We start from the raw sequence: 24,536 nt of genomic DNA on the forward strand, positions 1-24,536 counted from the left end.
GTGCAAGGTGATAAGAAAGCCTGGGTGCTCAGCTTTGACCCTGGCAAGAAAGTCAATCACAGAAGTCCCTACCCATGTGCACAAACTCTCACCCTAGCCACCCTCCAACCAACCTCAATAAAAATACACATCAGTCTCCCATCCTTGCTTTGTCAAGGCATTCCCACCTGCTTGAGAGGCCTGCCTTGTCCTCCCCAGAAACGTCCATTGTGAAAGTAATCAACCCTTTCGTATATTCCTAGTAGGTGTGTTTTAGTCTCCACTACTCAACCAAACCTTGGGGGGAGGGATGGTGGGGAACCACCTATCTCTACGGGTTACAGAAAAGGTAACATGGTATATATATTGCAATATACTTATTTGTTCTATTGATAAATGCTCCAGATCTTTTCATATCAATACCTTTGGTTTTTTTAAGTACATATGATGATGAGTTTATGTAACTCATTCTTTCTAAAGACAGTTGGCTTGTTACCAGTTTTTTTCTGCCAAAGCTGAGAATGAAAACTCACATTGCCACATTACAGAAGAAACAAACATACGAATTCTATTCTTTTTCAACCTTAATTACTTCTTAAAATTGTTTATCATTAAATATATTGAGGAAAGAATGTAGAAAATGTTTTGCAGTAGGATTTGCTAATAATATAAACATCCTTGAAGTCATCATCAAGATTCCTAACTGTGGGCAGTAGGGAGGGTCTCCTCATGTTCTCCTCCCTGGCTCACCTCTGTCCTGCCCCATAGATGACCACTGTCCTGATACTTTGTTTATCCTCGATACCTTTACCATCTATTATTTTTCACTAAGCAGAGTTCTTTCAGCTTTCCTCCTTCAGCCTTTGAACAGGTAAGTATCAATGGAATTACACTGAAAGGTTTTCCAGTGGTTTTCTGCCTCCGTATGTTTCTCACATGCGAGCACCTGAGGCTTCTAGGCTGGTCGGCTCCGAACCTCCCACCAAGCCGAGTGGCCCAAGGCTTCGCGATTCTTTAAATCCAAATGAGTGGGGTTGGGGGGCGTGGTGGGCAGACGACTCCCTGCTGGAAGATGGTCAAAGATCAAAATGGAACCAGACTCCTCATGACCCTCGGTGAGGTCACTTTTGTCCGTGTTTGTGAAGAAGGGTCACGGACCTCGGAGAGAACAGGTCGCCGCCCACTGCCCAAGCAAGGTCGGCTCAAAGACGTGACCTCCGGCCTGCTGTCACTCAGGCGGGCGGGGGCGGGGCCGTGCGAACTGTCCAATCAGGGGAGTCGCCGGAACCGTACGTGCGGGCGACGCGCTGTGGACGGCGGGGACTGTGTGCCGTCGCTGCTGTCCGGCCGAGGTTCGCGTCCCCTCTCGCTGTCCTGAGAGGCTTCGGGAGCTTCCGCCACATCCCCTGTCGCCGTGACCTCCGGCGGCCACGGCAGTCGTATGGTGGTTCGACCCGCTAGCCCAGACAGCGAGCCATGGTGAGTGTGCGGGGCCGGGAGTCGGGAAAGGGGGGCGGTGGGACCGGCTGGAACCGGCCGTGGCGGGACCTGGCCTCCCCGCCGTGAACTCTGCGGACCCGAGGCCGCCGGTGGCGCGGCACGCAGCGCGGGGCCGGGCCGGCTGCCGGGACCGCCGGCGTCCTGTCCTGTCCCTGCGCGGCCGCGTCTCCCTTAGGTTGGGCGATGACCACGGGGAGGGTCATCGGGGGACAGTCATGCCTCGGTCTCCCGGGCTCGTGCGCGGGAGATGCTGTGGTCTGTGGGGTCCCCATTCCTCTCTCCCTGGGGTACCCGCTTTCTCCTCACTTTTCCAAACGTTTGGGGAGTAGGGTCTCAAAGCCGCGACCCTGTGCCCCCTGCCTAGCTCTTCATAGGACTGGCAGTAAATGCCTAAATTTCCAGATCTTTCCCTGCATTCTGAAACGCCATCTTTCCTCTCCAGTTCATAACATCATTATTAACTATTTGTTCTCCGTGATGCATTTCAAATTACGCAGTATTTTATCATTTATCCACAGAGCCATGAACGGCTCTTTTTAAAGATTTATTTTTTGGCCTGTGGATATTTTACATAAGAGGAGAGCCAAGAATAACTTACCTGGAATATGTCGCGTGAAATCCCTTTGCCTCTCCTCCTAGGGTCTTCCCTGGGCACCGACATCCTATGGGATGCCCTTTGGGTGGTGGTTCCTCTTTGGAGACTTCCCTGAGTGTTGTCTCCTGTCAGTATTGCCCCTGCCTGAGTTTGTGACTTTATTCAACTTCTTTTAAGCCTGCATTTTTCAGTTAAAATGTATTTAACCAGTAGATCTCCAAAGTATAAAATTTTACAAAGAGGCAAGAAAGGGGTGAATTTCAGGGGGAAAAAAATTCCATTATTACATTTATTAAAATTTTTCTTTCCTTTTTTTCTTCCCATGAGTGGATGTAGTAACGTCCACAGATTTGTCCTTTTAGATGATTTGGAAATGCAGTATCAGGACTTAGACTTGTAATACCTAGAAGTGTTGTGTGTTTTTTTTTAAGATTTTTTAAATTTATTTGACAGAGAGAGACAGCGAGAGAGGGAACACAAACAGTGGGGAGTGAGAGAGGGAGAAGCAGGCTTCCCGCTGAGCAGGGAGCCCGATGCAGGACTCGATCCCAGGACCCTGGGATCATGACCTGAGCCGAAGGCAGACGCTTAACGACTGAGCCACCCAGGCGCCCCTAGAATTGTGTTCAATTATGATTGTTTCCAAACAGTTTCTTGCCATGGAAATAATAATTAACTGACATTTTTATTTTTTTAAGATTTTATTTATTTGACAGATAGAGACATAGCGAGAGAGGGAACACAAGCAGGGGGAGAAGGAGAGGGAGAAGCAGGCTTCCCACCGAGCAGAGAGCCCGATGCAGGGCTCGATCCCAGGACCCTGGGATCATGATCTGAGCTGAAGGCAAACGCTTAACGACTGAGCCACCCAGGAACCCCTAACTGACATATTTTTTGAAAGGAGTAGATATTTGTGTGTTTTTTTGTTGAACTAGAAGAATCTTTACAATTTTCTTTCCTCCCTTACACATAAACACTGGATTTGGTGATTTTGTCCAAACACTGGGCTTATCATTTTTAAAATATTAGTGGTGCTTCAGAGCAACTTAGTAGGAAGCAGAAGCCTGAGGTCAGTGTTTCTAAGGTAAGGCCCCCGCCTTGAGTGCTTGAAGGCCCACTTGGTTCTTCCTGGAGAGCCTCCCCCTGCAGGTGTCCTACGTGCTCAGACACCACAGAAGGAGCTGAGAGAAGCTACAGAGCCAAGGAAAGCTGGGGATGCCTGTGCACATGGGGGATGGGATTAGAAGGCAGGGCAGTGCTGCTCTTTCTGAGGTGGTAATTGTGGTTTCCTTGGGCCTGTTTCTAGACATAGGCTTGAGCTTTTCATCTACAGTGTAGGTGCACTCAGAGTAATTTTTGTACATTGAGAAAGTCTGTGAAGGTCTGGGGGTAGGTCTTCTGGACAAAAAGTTTGTGAACTGGGGAGTTACTTTGAGTCCAATCCTTACATTGAATCTGGCCAAAAGTTTCCTAACTTGTGAGAATTGAACCCTGAGAGAGGAATGTTTCCATTATGCCCCAAGAATGGTGTGTACAAAGCTTCTAGACTTCATTCCTATGGCTGCTCGTGTCTCCCCCCACCCCCAAACCTCCGCCCTGACTCAGGGGTTATATCCCAACAAGTGCAGTCTGGACCACAAGCTGGGAATATGAGTTTTCCTTCTGAACTGTGGGGAGGCATGCTGCTTATCTCACCTGATTCCAATATTTGCATTTCTTTCCTTGTATGTTTGTATATTGTATATTGCAGCTCTTAACTTTAGGTAGCTTCCCTTAGCCATTTGTGATTCTGTTTTCTTTGTAAGAGCATGAAATTTTTAGTTCTTAGACTTTGAAAATATAGTTCGATTTAAAGATACAATGGAAGTAATGCAAAGAGTCCTGGAACCAAACAGTATTTGTTCCCTTTAGGCAGAAGATTCTCAGGATGTGAGATGGGGATATTTGAGGTTCTCAGGTAGATTTTACATTTTAGGTCAGGTTTTTTTGTGTAGAGAGAGCTTTGGAAATTTGAATGCTATAATATTGTTAAAGTTTAAGGCAAATTAATTCCTCTTTTAAGTGATATAAGGAAAAATACTCAAAACTTGCATAAATCTTTGATAATTCTAATACATTTAATGGATGAAGGCCAAATCCCTAGTGTATTATGTAATATGCTACTTAATCTTAAACCCCAGTAAGAGTTAATAAGGAGAAACTATGCTGCCTTTTGTTATGCAAAAAGATTTGAAATTTTTTGGTTTTTATGGCTTAAACTTTTAAAAGTGTTCTTTTTTAATTTATTTTATTATTATTTTTTTAAGATTTTATTTATTTATTTGACAGAGAGAGACACAGCTAGAGAGGGAACACAAGCAGGGGGAGTGGGAGAGGGAGAAGCAGGCTCACCAAGCAGGGAGCCCGATGTAGGGCTCGATTCCAGGACCCTGGGATCATGACCTGAGCCGAAGGCAGACGCTTAACCGACTGAGCCACCCAGGCGCCCCTTAAGCACACACACGAGCAGGGGGAGGGACAGCGGGAGAGAGAGATAGAGAGAGAGAGAAAATCTCAAACAGACTCCCTGCTGAGGATGGAGCCCAACACAGGGCTCAATCCCACAACCTGGAGTTCATGACTTGAGCCAGAATCAAGAGCTGGACACTCAACCGACCGAGCCACCCAAGTATCCCTTAAGTGTTCATGTTTCGAGGATGAAATCTTAGAACGGTTTCCTATGTAGAAAAAAATTTTTTCATTAAATCTTAAAAAGCAAAATAGGGTCATTCAAAATAAAGGCTACTAAAAAGAAAAAATGTGGTTTATATATACTACTATTTACCTTAAATAATAATGTATGCAAGGGTTAGCAAAAATATGTAAAATACAGTCTAAAGAGACTCAGCGTCAGAACAGCCTGGTCTACTCCAGAGCTCTTGCTTCAGGCACCCCCCAAAATGAGTACTGGTCATTTCTTGAGCATCCTATTAGTGTTTCTTTGTATGAAAACAAGCACTTGCAAATGCATGTTTTTCTTAATCACGATTTTCTCCTTGTATGAGCAATCAGGTCCATATTTTGGATGTTTGCTCACAGTTTAAGCCTCCTCCCTCCCTCTTTCTCTTATGCCTCCCACTTGGTCAAGCCGATGAGAAAGTCTGAGTGGTATCTCCTCTAGAGATGGCAAGAAATTAAGATCACACAGGCCCCTGCCCCTGGGCAAGAATTCTTGCCCCAGCCCCAGCCCCCAGCCACAATAAACCCCAGACCAGGCTCTTTTCATTGCTTTCTGAAGCCTGATCATAGCTGCTTGAGGGGCCAGCCCTGCCCTCCCCAGAGACCTTCATTATGTGATTTGTAAACCTTTTCCTACCATCTTGATATGTGTATGTGTGTCCCCGTGCCACACTGACCTCAGTCTCAACATGGGCACCACGTCTCTGCAGGTGACCATAATTACTGGCACCGTGAGCCACGTCCAGACGTGACTGCTATGCTGTGGGTCTGCTTCTCTTGCTCTGACTTGCTCAGCTGCTCTGATGCTTGATGGCGGCATGTTCCGCGGGCGCTCGGGGCTGGGGAGCTCGTGCTGTGACCTGTGCTGCCCCGTGTCGCACGCGTGACCCTCCCAAGCCTCAGTTCTGTGTTCGGCCGGCCAGAGTCGGCAGTTTACAGAAGCCCTAGGCATGTGGGAGCAGGAGTGTTAGATCGAGGCCCTCCTTCAGGTGGTCCCCGGCTGATGTGTTTGCTGGTTTCTATCTGTGTTAGGGTGACGCTGTGACAGAGGGTGGGGTGGCAGAGAGGACTCTGTCCTGTGCAAGAGGGGGGCCCACTGGGTGGTCACTCGTGAAATAGCAGTCATTGAGTTAGAGAAAGAGGAGAGTGAAGAGCAGCCAGTAGCTGATGGGCTGAGTCCACACTCCTAACCCCAGGGACCCTTCAGGCCCTCTGCTGCTACCCCTGCCTTTACTGCAGCAAAGATCTGGAGCCTCGAGTTTAGGGGGCGACACTCATGGTCCCCCTGTGGCACAGCAAAGGGATTAGTTCAAACTTGACTTAAGTCCAGGGTTCCAAAACCCTATAAAGCAACCAGTTGTCATGCGGAAGGCTCCTAACCCTGCCGGCGCTTCTTTGAGGCTCTCTGGAGGAAAAAATGTATAAATACCCAGGTAGAGGACACTCGCTCCCCTGAAGTATATCCAGTGATGAAAAAAAACAAAACTGGAGAGGAAGCAAAAGAAAAAAATGTTGAAACTGATGCAGAGAGGCCGGCTCTGAAGACCCAGAGGGGGTCCCACAGGACCAGCCAAGAGGGTCCTTGGCTATGCACAGGATAGAAATCAAATGTAAGTCAGCAGGAAGTGAGAGCAGAATTTATTGAAGATACAGAGAGAGAGCGTCTGGGAGACTCAAAAAGGAAAAGGAGAATGAGTCTCATCTTTGTTTGAGGTCTGGAGGTTTTAAAGAGCATTTTTTTAAGACTTTATTTGACACAGAGAGAGAGAGAAAGCACAAGCAGGGGTAGGGGCAGAGGGAGAGGGAGAAGCAGGGGCTCCATCCCAGGACCCTGGGATCATGACCTGAGCCGAAGACAGGTGCTTAACCAACTGAGGCACCCAGGTGCCCCCTGGGTCTGCAGTTTCTATTGAGAATGGTGGTTTGGTGTACATGTCCTCTCAGGTATCTGGGAACTGGTGTCCTCCAGACCTCACTTACGCCCTGGAGCCAGGTATTTTGGCGGCAAGGTATCTGGAGTCAGCGGTCTTGGAAAAGGTATATGATGACCCCTCCAGGTCACTCCTTAGATGTTATCTATTGTGCTGGAAAACTCCAAAGAAATCGTTAACTCCTTGACCTTTACAAGGAGGACATACATTAAGGCATGTGTAAGGGGGCGCCTGGGTGGCTGAGTCAGTTAAGCCTCTGACTCTTGATCTCAGCTCAGATCTGGATCTCAGGGTCATGAGTTCTGGCCCTGTGTTGGAACCTACTTAAAAAAAAAAAAAAGAGGCATGTGTAAGGCCGGGGAGCAGGTACTAGCAAGAATGGAAGCAGGAAAAGGAGCAAATAAAAGAAAGCCTTTTTATCATGAGGTCCCTTCAGTTTTCCTCTCTCAAAACCAAGGTCTACAATTTGACCAATTGAAAATTCAACATATACTGAAAGAATTTACACAGCAAAAAAGGTAAAAGTACACTCCTTGGTGATTTGGGCCTCTACAACATGGGTTCTGAATTAATCTTGCCATCTGCTAGAATGCACTAATTTAGGAACGTTTATGCAAGTAATACTAAGGTTCAACTTGCAGTTAAAGCTGGGGACCCCACTATACTTAAGCAGGGTACCCCTGATAATCTTAAGGGAGTTGCTGAATATAATGCAGAGGACAAATAAGCATGTCTCACTTGAACCATGAGAACCGTGATCTTACTAAAAATCTGTCATGGTCTTAGCGCTCCTTGTCTTTATTTTTTTTTATTATTTTAAAGATTTTTATTTGTTTATTTGACAGAGAGAGACACAGCGAGAGAGGGAACACAAGCAGGGGGAGTGGGAGAGGGAGAAGTAGGTTTCCCGCCGAGCAGGGAGCCCAGTGCGGGAATCGATCCCAGGACCCTGGGACCATGACCTGAACCAAAGGCAGATGCTTAACGACTGAGCCAGGTGCCCCTTTATTTTTTTTTATTTTAAAGATTTTATTTATTTATTAGAGAGAGAGAATGCACAGAGGGAGAGGGAGAAGCAGACTCCCCGCTGAGCAGAGAGCCCGATGCGGGGCTTGACCCCATGAACCTGAGATCATGACCTGAGCCGAAGACAGACACTTAACCGACTAAGACACCCAGGGACCCCACACCCATTTTCTTTAAATATCCCATACTGAACAGAGAAAGGCTGAACCCAGTGTGTCATAAATTTCTCCCTCTCCTCCCCTCTCATGCTCTCTGTCACTATCTCTGTCTCTCTCACAAATAAATAAATAAAATCTTTTAAAAAACCTTTAACAAATTTTCACATTTTGTGTTTGGCACTTCCAAATTATACTGACAAAATGGGACCCCACCGACCTTTTACTGCACCACCCCCAGTTAAATTACTTAATCGGACCCAATGTAATTTAAACATTTGAAGGAATCAGAACCATTGATTGAAAACCCCCTTTTTTAAAATGAAGAAGCGGTTATTCCCTCTGGTTCTCCTTTTAACAGCCATATTTGTCCTATTCTTTAAATCTGGAAAGAATGAGTGACACCGCAGTGGATTCCTGCAACCTTGAGGCTGTGGCTGCACCCCATAAATCCCTATTCCCCACCCCCACCGTTATGGAAATACCTGACTCCATCCATTCAGCAACAGATAAATATCCTGCCCTCACAGATTTGACCAAGTCGGTTTTGTTCAGTGCCTGCTTCAGCAGCCTGTCAGGTGCAGCTGGCCTTTACCTCTCAGGTGATAGGATCCACCTTTACCTGGTCCCTGCAGGGGGTCTCCACACCGCAGCCGGTGCACACAGCCTCTGCAGGTGGGGTCTGAACTGCATCCACCTTGCTCCAGCAGCGCAGGTATGACATCACACCAATGACATCCTCCGCTGAGGATATTTGGGACATAAAAATTTTGATAAAAAGAATGCAGGCGGCAGGAGCGGACGCACGCGCAGGCGGCGGGGCGGGAGGTGTGGACAACGGCCGGGACGGCCATGACTGCCATGGTGGCCGCGGCGGCCCCGGCTTTCCCGGCGGCGCGGGGTCGGCCTGCCGCCGGCAGGGCCCAGCCTATCTCTCGCCCACAGCACGTCCCGGGGCCAGGCGGAGATGCTGCTTCCAAGATTCCAAGGCCGGAAAGCCGAATACACGTATTTGCCCTCTGCGTGCCTTTCCCGTCCGACTTGGAGGCGGAGATCGCCTATGGGTCCCTGGCCCCAGATGCGGAACCCCACAGAGGGGCTGTTGAGAAGCAGCTCACAATGAGTGGCAGCGTCGTGGCCGTCCGCTGGAGAGCTAAAGATCCTCGCCTCCTCCGAATTTCCATCATCACCTTTCTTGATCAGCTTTCCCTGGTGATGCAGACCATGCGGCGCTTTGGGCCCCCTGTTTCCCGCTAAGCCTGGGCTGGGGAGAGGGGGCTAAGGCCTAACCTTTTGTCCCTTCCCAAGGCACTGCGTCCTTCCCTGGGGCAGTCATCCCTGTAGTAGTAGCTGCAACGGTGTTAGGGGGGCCTGATCTTCTGGTGTTAGGGGGGGCTGATCTTCTGCCGCTGCTGGCCCTAGGGCACTCAGGGTCCATTTGTTTTGTTTGCTGCTTAAATGTTTGTTACTGCAGAAAATAAAACTGAGCTTTGCTTAAAAAAAATTTTTTTTTTGATAAAAAGAGCTCATAAAGGGGCGCCTGGGTGGCTCAGATGGTTGGTCTCCAGGTCCTGGGATCAAGCCCTGCGTCGGGCTCCCAGCTCAAAGGGGAGCCTGCTTCTCCCTCTCCCTCTGCCTCTCCCCCTGCTCGTGCTCTCTCTGTCCCTCCCTCTCTCTCAAATGAATAAATAAAAATTTTAAAAAAAAACTCGTAAAAAGGGGATAGGCCATTGCCATATATATGCCAGGCCCTGGCGCCTTGTTTAAATTCTTAAAAATTGAGGCACCTGGGTGGCTCTCTTGGTTAAGTGTCTGCCTTCGGCTCAGGTCATGATCTCGGGGTCCTGGGACCGAGCCCTGCATCAGGCTCCCTGCTCAGTGGGAAGTCTGCTTGTCCCTCTCCCTCTGCCTTTGCACCCCCCCCCTTGTGCTCTCTCTCTCAAAGAAAATCTTTTAAAATAAAATTCTGGGGTGCCTGGGTGGCTCAGTCATTAAGCTTCTGCCTTCGGCTCAGGTCATGATCCCAGGGGCCTGGGATAAATAAAAATAAAATAAATAAATAAAAATTAAAAATCTTTTAAAAAAACAAAAATTTTTTTCAAGATTTTATTTATTTGACAGAGAGAGACAGCGAAAGAGGGAACACAAGCAGGGGGAGTGGGAGCGGGAGAAGCAGGCTTCCTGCCGAGCAGGGAGCCCGATGTGGGGCTCGATCCCAGGACCCTGGGATCATGACCTGAGCCGAAAGCAGATGCTTAACAACTGAGCCACCGAAGCGCCCCTAAAAAAAATTCTTAAAAATTATTTGGTAATCTGGAGCCCGTTTCCTCCTTGAGAAGGTGAAGAAGTAACTGTTGTCCCTCTCAGCAGCCACAACACTGCCTAGATTGTTTTGGTGTTATGGAGGCAACATACTCCTTTCTTAAAGTTTTACTTGAGCCCATCGATGCTCTTACTTGTTAAATGGCCCACTCTGAATAAGAACCCCATTCACCAACAAAACAGGAAGGCTCTGGACTCTGGTCAAATTGCCACGCAGCAGGCACGCCTGTGAGTGCCCTCCAACACTGTTTCACAATAGAGGCTTCAGTGATCTCCTCTCGTGCTTCCTGGGGTTGCCCGTGATGGCCTTAAGTCGTCCATAGGCATCTGATGCAAGAAGTGGCCCTAGAGCCCAAACTGTATGCCATCAGTCAGTCATCTTAGCACTGACCAGCAATGGCCTCAGCTATGTTCATAGACTCTTGGGTGATTGTCTCTGAGATGCTCCTTCGCGTTAAAAGAATTCTGGGACTCTCCGGCCTCACAGATATCTCCAGCATATAAATCAAGGTAACATTTGTCCCCATATGTACTAAGGTCTCAATGTAAGTCCTTGCCTGGACACTCCGTATCCACTTCAGAGTTCCAGACACTACTGAGAGTGATGAAGGCATTTATTTCACTTCTCAGGACATACAATGGTGGGCTCTCAAGAAGACATTCAGTGGAAATTTCTGCTCTCCCACGTCTCAGGGTTTAGACCTCATAGGGTGCCATAATAGGTTATTGAATAAATTCAAATCAATTGAATGAACAATGGCCTTTTTCATTTGTCAGTCATCAGGGATGAATATTAATGCATCTGTCTTCATCTTTTTTTTGTGATGAACTTCTTTACAGCAGTTTTAGGTTTACAGAAAACTTAATCACAAAGTACAGAGAGGGGGTGCCTGGGTGGCTCAGTCAGTTCAGCATCTGCCTTCAGCTCAGGTCATGATCCCAGGGTCCTGGGATTGAGCCCCGCATGGGACTCCCTGCTCAGCTGGGACCCTGCTTCTCCTTCTCCCTCTGCCCCAGCCCCCACTTGTGTGCACGGGTATGTGCGCGTTCTCTCTCTCTCTCAAGTGAATAAAAAAAAGCTTAAAAAAAAAAATACAGAGATCCCACATAGCCCCCCCTGCTTCATATAGTTTGCCCTATTTTTTATATTTTGCATCACTGTGGTACAGTTGTTATATTCAGTGAGCCAATATTGCTGCAATAAAGTCCTTGGTTTACAATAGCCAGACTCTGTGTTATACAGTCTCTGAGCTTTGGCAACATAAAATGATACGTGTCTATCATTTCTGTATAAGGTAGTGTACTTCCACTTCCCTAAACATTCCCTGTCATCCCATCTGTTTTCATTCCTCCTTCCCACCCCCAAATCTCTGGCAACTGTAGCTCATTTACTCTCATAGTTTTGTGCTTTCCAGGACTATGCTTGGAATCATATAGTGTGTAGCCTTGTCATAGTCTCTGCTTTCACTTAGCAATATGATTTTGAGGTTGTTCCATGTCTTTTTGGCTTGATACCTCATTTCCTGTTATCACTGAATAATATTTCATCATATGGAGGTTCCAGTGATTGCTTTTCTATTCACCTGTTGGAGGATATCTTGGTTACCTGTAAATCTTGGCAATCATGAATAAAGCTCTTATAAACATTAGTGTGCGGGTTTCTTTATGAAGTTTCTTTATGATTTTGCAACTCATTTGGGGTAATAGGAAGGATGGTGATTGCTGGATAGTATGGTTAAAAAATAGGTTTAGTTGTTTAAGAAACTGCCTATCTTCCAGGGTCGGCATAAATTTTCCGTTCCCATCAGCAATGAATGAGGGCTCCTGTTGCCCCACATCTTCACTATTATGTGTTATTTTTTTCTCAATGTCTTGAATTTTAGCCATTGTAATAAATGTCTGGCTATATCTCATTCTATTATTTGCAATCCCTACGTATCTCTTCCATTGGACTGTTCCTAAGTTGTATCTCTTGTCATAAACCAATAATTGTTAAGTCAAGTGCTTTCTTGAGTTCTCAGAGTTGTTTTAACAAATTGTCAAACCTCAGGAGGTTTCAAAGGCATCTGTGGATTTGTAGGCAGCTGGGTGGAAATGTCAGTAGACAAGGCACCCCCTTTATGGCTGGCATCTGAAGTGGGGCAGTTTTGTTGTAGTGAGTGCTCGATCTGTGAAAGATGCTGAGTCTGGATAGTGTTAGTATTGAGCTGAACTACCAGACACATAATGGGTGAGTCAGAGTCGGAGCAGGTGGCGTTAGAGAAACCACCACGTGCTTTATGTCAGGAAGGGAAAATCCTGTCACTGTCCCAACTGTTTCTCTGTCCACCTCCTCGGGTCAGTCAGACTCCAAGAAAATCCCAGTCAGTCATGCTCTCGTAAAACAGATTTTGAAAGGACAGGCCTTGTTAAGAACAGAATATTCTGGACCTATTTTTAAATGGCTACTTTTTCGGGGCGCCTGGGTGGCTCAGTCATTAAGTGTCTGCCTTCGGCTCAGGTCATGATCCCGGGGTCCTGGGATCGAGTCCCGCATCAGACTCCCTGCTCAGCAGGAAGCCTGCTTCTCCCTCTCCCACTCCCCCTGCTTGTGTTCCCTCTCTCACTGTGTCTCTCTCTGTCAAATAAATAAATAAAATCTTTAAAAAAATAAATAAATGGCTACTTTTTTGTCTGACTTTGGAGCTAGTAGTTTCCCTGTGACCTCAATTCTCTCATGGATCTAAGAAGAGTTGTTGATTTTAGCGTGTTGGTTTTTTTCTTTCTTATGAGGACAGGAATACCAGCATCTAAACTCCTTACATGTTTGACCAGAAACCAGGAGTCTCTGACGTTGTTTGAGGTTTGTCTGCTGACAGCTTTCAACCTTCATCCCTCCTTTCCTCCCCTTGCGCTCCACCTCTGTCCAAGACAGCCTGGCTCGTCACTGCTTTGGCTCTGGCAAGATATTCAGTTCACTGAAGGCCCTGCCCCTGTACGTGAAGTCTCACCCTAGCCCACTCCCAAATCCCAATAAAAAACCCAACCAGGCTCCTTTCCTTGCTCTCTCAGGGCATTTCTCACCTGTTTGAGAGGCCTGCCCTGCCCTGCCCTCTTGCATTATGGAAGAAACCTTTTCATGCCCTGTTGGCATGTGTGTGTTGTCAGTCTGGACATCTGAATCAAATCTTAGGTAGGAGTCCACCTTCCTCTGCAGTTGACTATTAGAGTTACAAAAGGTAACCTGGTGTATATATTGCAATGCATTTTACTTAATTATTCTATTGATAAATCCTTCACATCTTTCCATACCAGTACGTGTCACCCTTTGTTTATAAGAGGTCTGTAACCAATTCTTTCAAAATAAACACTTGTTACCAGTTTTTGCTGCCAAAAATCTGTGAACTAGAATTCAGATTTCTACATTACAGGGCAAAAAATAAAAAATAAAAATTGCATACTTCTTCAAACTTGATTCTTATATTTTTATCATCAAGTGTATTCAGAAAATGATATGCATAATGCTTTTTGAGAAGATTTTGTGGTAATAACAACATAAACATCTTTGTAATCATCAAGATTTATAAGTGGGCATTGGGCAGTTGTTTGTCTCCTGAGGTTCCTGACCTGACTTCTCTCCATCCTGCACCATATTATATGACCTCTGTCTTAATTCTTTATTCTTCATAACCTTTACTGTCTTTTTTTTTTTTCACTAAATGGTATTCTTTTAGTTTTATCTTTAAATAAATGAATATAGGGGCGCCTGGGTGGCTCAGTCGGTTAAGCGGCTGCCTTCAGCTCAGGTCATGATCCCAGGGTCCTGGGATCAAGTCCCGCATCGGGCTCCCTGCTCTGCGGGGAGCCTGCTTCTCCCTCTCCCTCTGCCTGCTTCTGTGCCTACTTGTGTTCTCTCTCTCTCTCTCTGTCAAATAAATAAATAAAATCTTTAAAATAAATAAATAAATAAATAAATGAATATAGGGGTGCCTGGGTGGCTCAGGTGGTTGGGCATCTGCCTTCGCCTCGGGTCATGGTCCCAGGGTCCTGGGATCGAGACCCACATTGGGCTCCCTGCTTGGCAGGGAGCCTGCTTCTTCCTCTCCCTCTACTGTGCCCCCTGCTTGTGCTCTCTTGCTCTGTCTAAATAAATAAATATTAATGAAATTACATTCAAAATGTGTTTTGGTTGGTTCTTTGCAACAGTATGTTTCATAAATGTTTGTATCTTGTAAATGTAGGCCATCCAAGTTACTCATCCATTGCTATGGTTATGGTATTTGGGCTTTTTCAAATTTAATTTTTACTCTCATTAAAAATACAGCTCCCGGTTGCCTGGGTGGCTCAGTCGGTTGGGCATCTGCCTTCGGCTCAGGTCATGATCCCGGGGTCCTGGGATCGAGCCCCGCATCAGGCTCCTTGCTCTGCAGAGAGCCTGCTTCTCCCTCTCCTCCCCACTTGTGCTCTCTCTATCTGTGTCTCTCAAATAAATAAATAAAATCTAAAAAAAAAAAAAAATTTAAAAAAAATACAGCTCCTTTCATTCTTGTATCAGACACCAAGTGCAAATACACAATAAATTCTCTGGACATTGGAGAAAAATTGTAGATCGTGATCAAGTTCAAATTGACAAGAAATGACAATGAAGCATACCAGTTAACCTTTCCTCCATTCGTGCATGATTTATGTATTTGTTGACTGGTCATCAACACACAGCATTATTAAATTGACTAATTTTTGTCCTAATCAGTATGAAATGTAATGTGCTTGGTCTTTTTTTTTTCTTATTACTTAGCAGATGGACTTTTTTTTTTTTAAGATTTATTTATTTTAGAGAGAGATGGCACAAGCTGGAGGGGCAGAGGGAGAGGTAGAGAGAATACCAACCAGACTCTGCACTGAGCGTGGAGCCCTCAGATGGACATTTTTTCATATGTGGTCTTCCATCTTCTGTTAAATATGTTTTGATTAGGGGCACCTGGGTGGCTAGCAGTCATTAAACGTCTGCTTTCGGTTCAGGTCATGATCCCAGGGTCCTGGGATCCAGCCCCGCATTGGGCTCCCTGCTCCACGGGAAACCTCCCTCTCCCACTCCCCTGCTTGTGCTCCCTCTCTCTGTCAAATAAACAGTAAAATCTTTAAAAAAAGTATGTTTTGATTATTTTCTAATTTTTAAACTGTATGTTCAGTCTTACTCTGCACACTATTTTTTAAAGTATTTTTTTTAAGATTTTATTTATCCATCTGACAGAGAGAGAGAGCATGGGCAGGGGGAGCGGCAGGCAGAGGGAGAAGCATACTCCCTGCTGAGCAAGGAGCCCGATGCGGGGCTCGATCCCAGGACCCTGGGATCATGACCTGAGCCGAAGGCAGATGCTCAACCAACTGAGCCACGCAGGCGCTCCCTAATTCTTTAATATTGCATGTTAATACAGATATTTTCTCCTACCTTGTTTTTTAATGTCCTTAGTTTGATTATGAATTGTTCAGTCTCTTGTTTCAGGTCTTACTCTTTCCCTTATCTGAGAAAATTCTCCCCATTTTTGGATCATTGAAGCATTTATTTATGACTTCTACAAGTGTCCTAGTTTTATCTTCCACATTTAAATCTACAATGAATTGGCTATTTTCCATGGAATAGAAGTGAATATAGTGTATTTTTCCAGTTAGATAACAGTTTGTCTTTGCCGCACGTATTAAAAGGGTTTCTGATGTCTGCCACTGCTCTACGATGCCCGATCTGTCCTTGACCAGCTTTCAGTATTTAATTCTGGCCCAGGGAAGGTATTTTCCTTTCCCTTGGTCTGTTTTTCTCTGTGCTAATAGTATGCTGTCTGGAATGCTATAGTTTGAAAATCTTTGATGTATATTAGGCAAGCCGCCCGTTTGTCCTTTAGAAGACTTTGCCCATTTTTTTGACATTTGTTCCTCATATTAGGTTTGGAGGAATAGTTTTTGTTGACCCCAGAAAAAGTCTGTTTTGGGGATTGATGGGATTTTGTAAAAGTACATTTTGGGAGAGGAAACATCTTGGGAAATTGAGTTATTTCTAAGAACATGTACCATATTTTCACTTTTTTTCATTCTCCTTTGATACGCGATAAAAAGTTAATTCTTGGGACGCTTGGGTGGCTCAGTCGGTCAAGCGGCTGACTTTGGCTTGGGCCCTGATCCCAGGGTCCTGGGATCGAGTCCCGCATCAGGCTCCTTGCTTGGCAGGGAGCCTGCTTCTCCCTCTGCCTGCCTCTTCCCCTGCTTGTGCTCTCTGTCTCTGACAAATAAATAAAATCTTTAAAAATTTTTTCTTTTTTTAAATCTTTTTGGGTGCCTGGGTGGCTCAGTCGGTTAAGTGGCTGCCTTCGGCTCAGGTCATGATCCCAGAGTCCTGGGATCAAGACCAAAACATCAGGCTCCCTGCTCAGTGGGGAGCCTGCTTCTCCCTCTCCCTTTGCCTCCTGATCCCCCTGCTTGTGCTCACTCTCTCTCTCTTTTTCAAATAAATACATAAAATCTTCTAAAAATTTAAATCTTTTTCTATTAGAATAATTAAATATCATTCGTTAGTCTTGTTTAGTATTTAATTAAATTTGTTGGGCGGTGGGGTGCCTGGCTGGCTCAGTTGGAAGAGAATGTGCCTCTTGATCCCGGGTTGTGAGTTTGAGCCCCACATTGGGTATAGAGATTACTTAAAAATAAATAAATTTAAAAAATATATATAAGTAGGGGCACCTGATGGCTCAGTCGTTAAGTGTCTGCCTTCCGCTGAGGTCATGATCCCAGGGTCCTGGGATCAAGCCCCGCATCGGGCTCCCTGCTCCGCGGGAAGCCTGCTTCTCCCTCTCCCCTCCCCCTGCTTGTGTTCCCTCTCTCGCTGTCTCTCTCTCTGTCAAATAAATAAATCAAATTTTTAAATATATGTAAATTTGTTCTGGAGGAAACCAGATGCAAGCTTCAAGGAGATGTTATCTCCTATTGTAATCCATAGGATGGGTTCAATTCCCCAAGCAACAGGTTGTGACAACACATGTAAAATATTGTCTTCCCGGGAAGCTCATTAGAGACTCAGTGCCTAGGTCACATAGGCACCCTGTGCTGTGCGTAATGGAAGTTCAGACTCTCAGAAGGAAACTAGAGTTTGCGATATATCATATTCTTTGCATAAACAGTTTAGGCACACTGAGTCACTCTCATCACATTGGTGGGGCCCCTCCTACATCTTGGCTCCCAGATACCAATGAAGGACAAATACTGTGAGCAGGCATTTGTAAGGATCAGCAGTCTCAAGCCTGCTAGTAATGTTCACTCTCTTCTGCACACTAGTTAGTGGGACACTGTTATGAGCGAGTGCTGCGGGTCCCCTACAGAAAGAGTCATTAGAGCCAACCCAAGGAGCTCATTGGATCTACTGAGAAGTGTGCATTTCCTGTTCTGTTTTCTTAACCAAATGGGCAAATTCTGCCATCCAAATTACTGTGTAGGAGCGTTTCCTCTATCACCTGCATGTAGACATCAGTGGGTTAGTGATCTTTTCAGAGACCAGCATTTGGGAGAATGAATTAGCTGAGGAATATCTGTGCCCAGAGGTTAGGAAGTCATACTCCTGTGCCCCACATGAGGGCACAGAAGTGAGAGAAATGGAAGGGCAGCCTCTAGGGCAGCTGGTGGAAAATCACTGCCTCCTGAAATTGGAGAAGGGAAGTTTTTATGTTCTTTTAGAGGAAAACACTGCTGAATCCTTTGTGTGTTTTATAACAATGGGTGCATTCACCATCAAACCATTGTGGCTTTCAAATGAACCTCTTTGCAAATTGCAACTTCTTTCCAGTTCCTCTAGCTCAGCAAGGCCTGAGGTACACTGTTAATGGTTCTGCCAGGAGAAGCTCTTCTAGCATCTTATCATCCCAGTAGATGTGCGTATATATGCTAAAAACTGGTGAGAAGCAGCTCTGAGGCCCATGAGTATAGGGATTTTGTGGAGTTCTAAGTTGTGATGCTTTCTTTTTTTATACCTGAGCTGTAATTTCTGAGTAACTTTGGAAATGGGACAAATAGAAAGGAGTAACTGAATCTCTGACAAATATTTTTATAGACAAGTTAAAATTAATGCTCTCTACCAGATATTTTCATTCAGCCAGATGTATCTGACTACTACTGATGGCCTGGAGTACTTCAGGACAATAGGGCTAGCCGGGCCTAGTTATGAATTGGATTCCCACGGGCCCTCTGGCCTTACATGTTTGGCAGTGGAAATAGAAAGAAAAGCTCCCAATGTTTCACTATGTTTTTATTCATTAAAACTTCATGAAGATGTGACCCTGTGCTTCATGTGTTGTGTGATAATGATGGGTAATAAGGAAGGAGCTGAGGTTTTTTTTCTCACAAGGAATTGATGGTCTTAAAATGGAAATGTTTCTTTCCTTTGTATATCATTTATTTCATTCTCTAATGTGCTTGGGACTCTACCATTAGAGAGCAATGAGACTTGAAGTGAAACTAGTAAAAAAGTAGAAACAATTTTTGTGTGTTCACGATGCTCCTAAATTTATGAGGAAACGATTACATATCAAGAGTGAGAATTCTGATGACCAAGTCATGGAATATTTTGAGATTACAGAATCATGTGAACTTCTTATGAATTGACTATAGATTTCTAGTGCTGTCTCATTCATCCTCCTCTACACATATATGGGATGTTTTAGGACCCAGTGGCCTTTGAGGATGTGGCTGTAAACTTTACCCTGGAGGAATGGGCTCTGCTGGATCCTTCACAGAAGAAACTCTACAGAGATGTGATGCAGGAAACCTTGAGGAACCTGGCCTCAATAGGTAAGGATGACAATCAGAGGACGAGTGTTTCTTGCCCATCAGTGTTCTTTGATTTGGAATGGATAAAAGGAATACTTTGGTAAATCAGGCATGGTCAGAACTCATCATGGATTTGTAATAATTCTTCTATAATTTATTGTTTTTTTCTGGGTTTTAATTGTAGGGAAAAAATGGAAAGACCATAACATTGAAGATCAGTACAAAAACCAGGGAAGAAAACTAAGGTGAGTTGCATTCACGATGGAAAGGAGTGTCCCAGGGAATCTTTGTATGTTACAAAAATTTAAAAGCAAGCAGTCACAAGACAGCCCAGCTTCAAATGTATTTTTTCCTAGAAAATTTTCACTAAAAGCATTTTCTTAAATGTGACAAATCTTCAGTATTTGCAGAATAGTTCATTTGGAAATATTATTCAGAAACTCCACATATGACTATCACTGTTTTCATATAATAGTTAACAGTTGAGCCCTCTTACAGAATATTCATTTTCAAACAATTCAGACAGGACAGAAAAACCTACCCTTTTCCTATTTGTAAATGGTAACAATGTAATTCTAGTATTTACTGATAGATAGGAAATTACAAATCAGTAATACCCTTCTGATTTTTTCTGCAGAAGTCATATGGTAGAGAGGCGCTGTCAAAGTAAAGAAGGTGGTGAGTGTGGAGGAGACTTCAGCCCTACTCCAAATCTTAATCTGAACAAGAAAACTCCGACTGAAGTAAAACCATGGGAGTGCAGTGTGTGTGGAAAAGTCTTCATGCGCCATTCGTCCCTTAATAGGCATAAGAGATCTCACACTTCACCTAAACCATACAAGTATCAGGAATATGGAAAAAAGCCTTATAAATGTAAAGAATGTGGAAAAGCTTTCAGCTATCTCCAACCTTTTCAAAAACATGAAAGAAATCACAGTGTAGAGAAATCTTACAAATGTAAAGAATGTGGGAAATCCTTTAGATATCGCCAATCTGTTCGAAAACATGAAAGGACTCACACTGGAGAGAAACCCTATCAATGTAAACAATGTGGAAAAGCCTTTAGATATCATCAAACCTTTCAGACACATGAAAGAACTCACACTGGAGAGAAGCCTTATCAATGTAAGCAATGTGGTAAAGCCCTCAGTTGTCCTAGTTCCTTTCGAAGTCATGAAAGAACTCACACAGGGGAGAAACCCTATGAATGTAAAAAGTGTGGTAAAGCCTTCAGTTGTCCCAGTTCTCTTCGAAAACATGAAAGAACTCACACTGGAGAGAAACCCTATGACTGTAAGGAATGTGGGAAAGCCTTCATTTCTCTTGGAAGCTTTCAAAGACATATGATAACGCATACTGGAGTTGGACCTTATAAATGTAAGGAATGTGGGAAAGCATTCAGTTGTCCCAGTTCATATCGAATACATGAAAGATCTCACACTGGAGAAAAACCCTATGAATGTAAACAATGTGGTAGAGCCTTTAGTTGTTCTAGTTCCTTTCGAACACATGAAAGGACTCACACTGGAGAGAAACCTTATCAATGTAAAGAATGTGGAAAAGCCTTCCATTGGCTGACCACTTTCCAAGTGCATGTGAGAACTCACACTGGAGAAAAACCCTATATATGTAAGCAATGTGGTAAAGCCCTCAGTTGTCCCACTTCCTTTCGAAGACATGAAAGGACTCACACTGCAGAGAAACCCTATGAATGTAAACAATGTGGGAAAACCTTCAGTTCTCCTCTAGGTTTGCAAATACATGGAAGAACTCACACTGGAGAGAAACCCTATAAATGTGAGGAATGTGGGAAAGCATTTGTTTCTCTCACAAGTTTTCGAAGACACATGATGACACACACTGGAGATGGACCTTATAAATGTAAGGAATGTGGGAAAGCCTTCAACTGTCCCAGTTCATTTCGAATACATGAAAGGACTCACACAGGAGAGAAACCCTATGAATGTAAAATATGTGGTAAAGCCTTTAGTTGTTCAAGTTATGTTCAAGTACATGAAAGAACTCACACTGGAGAGAAGCCCTATGAATGTAAGGAATGTGGGAAAGCTTTTATTTATCGTACAACCTTTCGAGGACACATGAGAGTGCACACTGGAGAGAAACCCTATAAGTGTAAAGAATGTGGGAAAGCCTTCAGTCGACCCAGTTCATTTAGAAGCCATGAAAGAATTCACACTGGAGAGAAACTCCTTGAATGTAAACATTGTGGGAAAGCCTTCAACTGGCCCACATCCTTACATAAACATGTGATGAGAATGCACAGTAGATAGGTAAATTATAACTGAAAAATATAGGAGAGTTTTCAATCTTAACAAATACAAAGTCATGTAAAAACACCACTGGAGAGAAATGCTATAAATGTAAGTAATAGGGGAAAGTCTGATACAAATTAAATCAAGCATAATACTCGAGAATTCACTACATGAAAGAAATGCTTCAAAAGTTAAAAATAATGAATTTCATTCTGAAACTCAGTCTCTGGACTATGGACAACTAACTCCAGTTGTTGCTTTTCAGCTGAACATTGAGTTGAGACAATTCTGTAAGCACTGTTTAAGCAATAGTACATAAGCTTAGTAAGTAGTGTTTTTCCTTGAATCAGCTTATAAAATGTTGTCTTTCCATTTTGAAGTCTGTTGGATCTATGGGTGAGTTAAAGTGTATTTCTAATATATAAGGAGGGTTAATTTTTATATAATTTTTTAACTGTTCAGTAAGTGAAGGGGCCATGGAATAATGACATTTTGGTATTTGTTGGGATTTTCCTATTGACCTCATGTCACAGGTACTGGATATTCCTTATCTGTTATATAAGTATTCCTCCTTTCATATGAGAAAAGATTTCTTTTTCTTTCATCAAAAGAGCCTTATTTTCCTGGCTAATAAATAGTTGGCATAAATTTGTAAGTATGCAGAGTTTATCATAGAGTATTATCTCATTAGAATTGCTATTTACATATTTTCCCTTTACTCTTTGTCATTTCTTCTGTGATTTGGATATTACACTTTAAGAGACCTGTGATCAGACAAAAAAAAAGTAGAATTGGAGATGGCTCTCCTGGAATGTGTTAGGTCAACATGGGTAATGTTTTGACCTAATTTTCTAGAATCTGTTTTCTTTATAGTTTCATGTTAGAATTCACTAATAGCCTCACTTGCATGAGATTTGAAAGGCAGAAGGGAAGAAGGCCTTCGTTTTTGTAGTCACAGTACAGGCAGTGATAAGACCAGAGGAGTTTTGCATACATCGTCCAGCCCGTTTTGCTGATCCTTTGTCCTGCCAGTCAAGAGTATCTTCAGTACCACCACCAACTACTTGGCTTCCATTTTCTCAGAGCTGTGGGTTTCCACAGATTCTCCACAAGTTCCACAGCAAAGTTCGAGGCCATTTGGATTTTCCTGCAAGCCATCATGTGTCCACCAGGCAACACATTTAGACTATCATGGTTGAGAATGTTCTTTAAAGTGCTGACTTCCCTCTTCTCTGGATTGTATTTGTATAAGGTCTAATACATGTAGTGAGCATCTTGTTCTCCTAAACTCCTAAAGACTGTGGGTTCCACATTCCACCAACACGGCTACAGTGATGCAGTCAAAAGGAACCATGTGGTGGTTTGTTTCTCTACTGCATTGTACAGTGACTTCTGTGACCCAGTCCTTTCTTGTGAGAATAAGCACCTTCCCCTTACAGGCAGATTGTGGGTGTTTCTGACTACTCACAACTGAACCTAACTCTTCAGTGCATTTTCAATTCTGTTTGTATGTGATTTACAATTTTTTTTATCAAACCAGTGTTTCTGTACATGTTCTTTAAGGTGTCTTATTAACTGTTGTATACTAACAAATATTATTTTCTCCATTTCCTGATAGGATATATTAAAACATGCGATTGCAATTGTGGATTTTCAAGTCAACTTGTAATTTTGTCATCATTTTACAGTCTGAGTCTATATTATCATGTGCATACAAGTTAAAGTATTTTTTCAATTTTTTTTATTCTGTAGTTATAATTTTTGTAATTAAACAAATGTCTCATCATTCTTAATTCCAAAAACTTGCATCATGGTTTTGTCAGTGCCTTCTTTCCAAAGACGACCAGAATGACATCTGTAGTCAAAAAGAGAGAGGTGGAATGCATTGTAGTAATTAAAGATGACCACAAACCATAAATAACAATGGATATCGGGCACCTGGCTGGCTCAGTTGTTGGATCATGTGATTCTTGATCTTGGGGTTGTGAGCTTGAGCCCCACATTGGGTGTAGAGATTACTTTTTTTAAAAGATTTATTTTATTTTAGAGAGAGCGTGCGTATGAGTGGGGAGAGGGGCAGAGGGAGAGAATCTTCAAGCAGACTCCCAGCTGAGTGTGGAGCCAGACCCAGGTTTCGAGCCCATGACCCATAAGATCATGACCTGAGCCAAAACCAAGTGAGATGCTTAACCGAGTCACCCAGGTGCCCCCAAAATAAGTAAATTTTTTTTAAAAAATTGATTGTATCAGTGTGAATTTGCTCAAACGGTCTAGGATTTGGACTTGTGAGACTCCTACAGAAATTAATACATTGAAAAGCAGACATGTAAAAATAATTTTTAAAAAATAAAAAATAGGGGCACCTGAGTGGCTCAGTTGGTTAAGCGACTGCCTTCAGCTCGGGTCATGATCCTGGAGTCCCGGGATCGAGTCCCGCATCGGGCTCCCTGCTCAGCTCTGCTTCTCCCTCTGACCTCCCTCTCATGCTCTCTCTCTATCATTCTCTCTCTCTCAATAAATAAAAATCTTTAAAAATAAATAAATAAAAAATAAAAGAGCATGTATACAGGGGAATTGGGGGGGAAGCACACCCACAGACCGAGGGGAGACCCAAGCCCAGAAAAGGCCCAAGAATACCTTAAGTCTTCATGCTAGGCTGGTAGTGGAAGTCTTTCTGTGCAGGGAGCTATTCTGCAAGGAGTTCAAATGCCCAAGTTTCAACATAAGATCACAAGGCATACAAAGATACTTGAAAACATGGCCCACTCCAAAACAAATTAAATCATAAATCTCCAGAAACCAACCCTAATGAAGCACAGGCTTCAGACTTAGTAGACAAAGATTTAAAATAATACTCTTGGGGTACCTGGGTGGTTCAGTTGGTTAAGCATCCAACTCTTGATTTGGGCTCAGGTCATGATCTCAGGGTTGTGAGATCAAGCCCCATGTCAAGCTCCGTGCTGGGCATGGGGCCTGCTTAAGATTCTCTCTCCCCCTGCACCTCCTTCCACTTAAGCGTGTGCACACACTAAAAAAAAAAAAAAAAAATATATATATATATATATATATATATATATACACACACATACACACACATATATACACACACACACTCTTAAAGGGTTTAAGAGGAAAATAAAGTCAGGAGAAGAATAGATGAAGAAATTGAGAACATTAAAGATAAATTATTTTTTTAAAGATTTTATTTTATTTATTTATTTGGCAGAGAGAGCAGGAGAGCACAAGCAGTGGG

General features: G+C 43.7%; 1 protein-coding gene across 2 annotated transcripts; it reads left to right on the forward strand.

Annotated features, from left to right (window-relative positions):
- The first annotated feature begins 928 nt into the window (after positions 1–928).
- On the forward strand, positions 929–23,241 carry LOC116626634 (zinc finger protein 791-like). 2 transcript variants are annotated; one of them, XM_032396054.1, is made up of 4 exons: positions 929–1,458; positions 18,905–19,031; positions 19,195–19,255; positions 19,648–23,240. In XM_032396054.1, the coding sequence occupies exons 1-4, from the start codon at positions 1,456–1,458 to the stop codon at positions 21,299–21,301; spliced, it is 1,845 nt and encodes a 614-aa protein (XP_032251945.1). In that variant the 5' UTR covers positions 929–1,455; the 3' UTR covers positions 21,302–23,240. The 2 variants fall into 2 exon arrangements, with proteins under 2 accessions (XP_032251945.1, XP_032251946.1); XM_032396055.1 differs by lacking the exon at positions 18,905–19,031 and having other exon boundaries at positions 1,399–1,458; positions 19,648–23,241.
- Positions 23,242–24,536: the final 1,295 nt, after the last annotated feature.

The sequence above is a fragment of the Phoca vitulina genome, unplaced genomic scaffold (assembly GCF_004348235.1).
Source record: "Phoca vitulina isolate PV1807 unplaced genomic scaffold, GSC_HSeal_1.0 scaffold89, whole genome shotgun sequence".
NCBI classification, from domain to species: domain Eukaryota; kingdom Metazoa; phylum Chordata; class Mammalia; order Carnivora; family Phocidae; genus Phoca; species Phoca vitulina.

Excerpts from the sequence above, each read along its gene's own strand:
- LOC116626634 (XM_032396054.1), top strand. Across the intron at positions 19,032-19,194 it reads GAGGAACCTGGCCTCAATAG|GGAAAAAATGGAAAGACCAT; the intron begins GTAAGGATGACA and ends TTTTAATTGTAG. Across the intron at positions 19,256-19,647 it reads AACCAGGGAAGAAAACTAAG|AAGTCATATGGTAGAGAGGC; the intron begins GTGAGTTGCATT and ends TTTTTTCTGCAG.